The sequence below is a fragment of the Arachis ipaensis genome, chromosome B03 (assembly GCF_000816755.2).
Source record: "Arachis ipaensis cultivar K30076 chromosome B03, Araip1.1, whole genome shotgun sequence".
In the NCBI taxonomy this organism is placed as follows: domain Eukaryota; kingdom Viridiplantae; phylum Streptophyta; class Magnoliopsida; order Fabales; family Fabaceae; genus Arachis; species Arachis ipaensis.
Genome location: NC_029787.2, coordinates 66,074,594 through 66,076,004, shown reverse-complemented (window position 1 = coordinate 66,076,004; position 1,411 = coordinate 66,074,594). Strand labels below are relative to the sequence as shown.

Sequence of the window (1,411 nt, the reverse complement as noted above, 5' to 3'; positions counted from 1 at the left end):
TGTAACCTCTTTTTGCAATCCCTTCTCAACCTTCTTATCCTCATGACCCTTTTGTTTTTCTTCAATATCAGTCTTCTGCACCAAGGGCGAGTTGATGAGTGCTTCCTTGGGTTTTTCCTTCCTGTTTAAGTCTTCCTCCTCAATTCTCATGCAACCTTTCTTTTTAGCCGGAGGCTGTATCTCCTTAAAGACATTTAGAATGATCTGCTCATCATGTGCTCTGATGATCATTTCACCTTTCTCCACATCAATTATAGCTCTTGCTGTGGCTAAGAAGGGTCGTCCTAATATGATAGAATCGCTTCCCTCTTCATCTAGATCCAGGATCACAAAATCCACTGGAAATATGAACTTACCCACCTTGACTAAGAGATTCTCAACCACTCCATTGGGGATTACCATTGATCTATCGGCAAGTTACACGGACATCCGTGTAGGCTTTACTTCTTCTATAGACAACCTTCTCATCATAGATAGAGGCATTAGGTTGATACTTGATCCTAGATCACACAGTGCCTTATCAATGGACATGTTGCCAATGGTGCAAAGCAAAAAGAAGCTCCCAGGATCTTTGAGTTTTGGTGGGAGACCCTTTTGAATTATTTCACTGCACTCTTGGGTCAAAATCATAGTCTCCTTTTCATTCCAGCTTCTCTTTTTATTGATGAGTTCCTTGAGGAATTTGGCATACAATGGCATTTGCTCTAAAGCTTCAGCAAGTGGTAAGTTAATTTCCAGTTTCTTGAAAACTTCCAGGAACTTGGGAAACTGTTGGTCCTTGAGCTCTCTTTGCAACTTTTGAGGGTATGACAGAGGAGGAATGTAAGGTTTCACCTCCTTCCTCTGTTCTTGTGGATGTTCTTCCATGACTTGCTTTCCTTTCCTTGGAGCTTGTGGCTCTTCCTCCTTCTTCTTGAGCTTCTCCTGGTCCTTCTCTTCAGTTGCCACTTTACTATCAACCTTATCATTTTCTAGTGTCCTTTCACTTCTGAGTTGAATTGCTTTGCATTCTTTTTTGAGATTTTGAATGGTATCACTTGGAAAAGTGTTGGTTGGTCTTTCAGCTGGCTGTTTGGACAATTGTCCAATTTGTCTTTCTAGATTTCTCAGTGAAGCTTCATGATTCTTATTAGCCAACTCTTGATGCTTCACCATTTTTTCCATCATAATCTCCAGATTAGAGATTCTTTAGGATTCTTGGGGTGGTTGTGGCTGAGTGTGGGATGCAGATGATGGATGAAAGTTATTTTGGTTAGTTGATGAGTTATTGGGTGGATAATAGGTGGATGTGGGGTAATTGTTTTATGGTTTTTTGTATGGATTTTGGTTAGTTTACTGATAGTTCTGGTGGTTTGTGCTGTGGGGGTTGCTTGAGTTGGAATTTCATTGCCATGAGTTTTGAATGTCTCTC

The 1,411-nt window shown here is 40.7% G+C and overlaps 1 protein-coding gene across 1 annotated transcript; it reads right to left on the bottom strand.

Annotated features, from left to right (window-relative positions):
- LOC107633209 lies at positions 418–1,155 on the bottom strand. Its single transcript, XM_016336849.1, has one exon. The coding sequence runs from the start codon at positions 1,153–1,155 to the stop codon at positions 418–420; it is 738 nt and encodes a 245-aa protein (XP_016192335.1).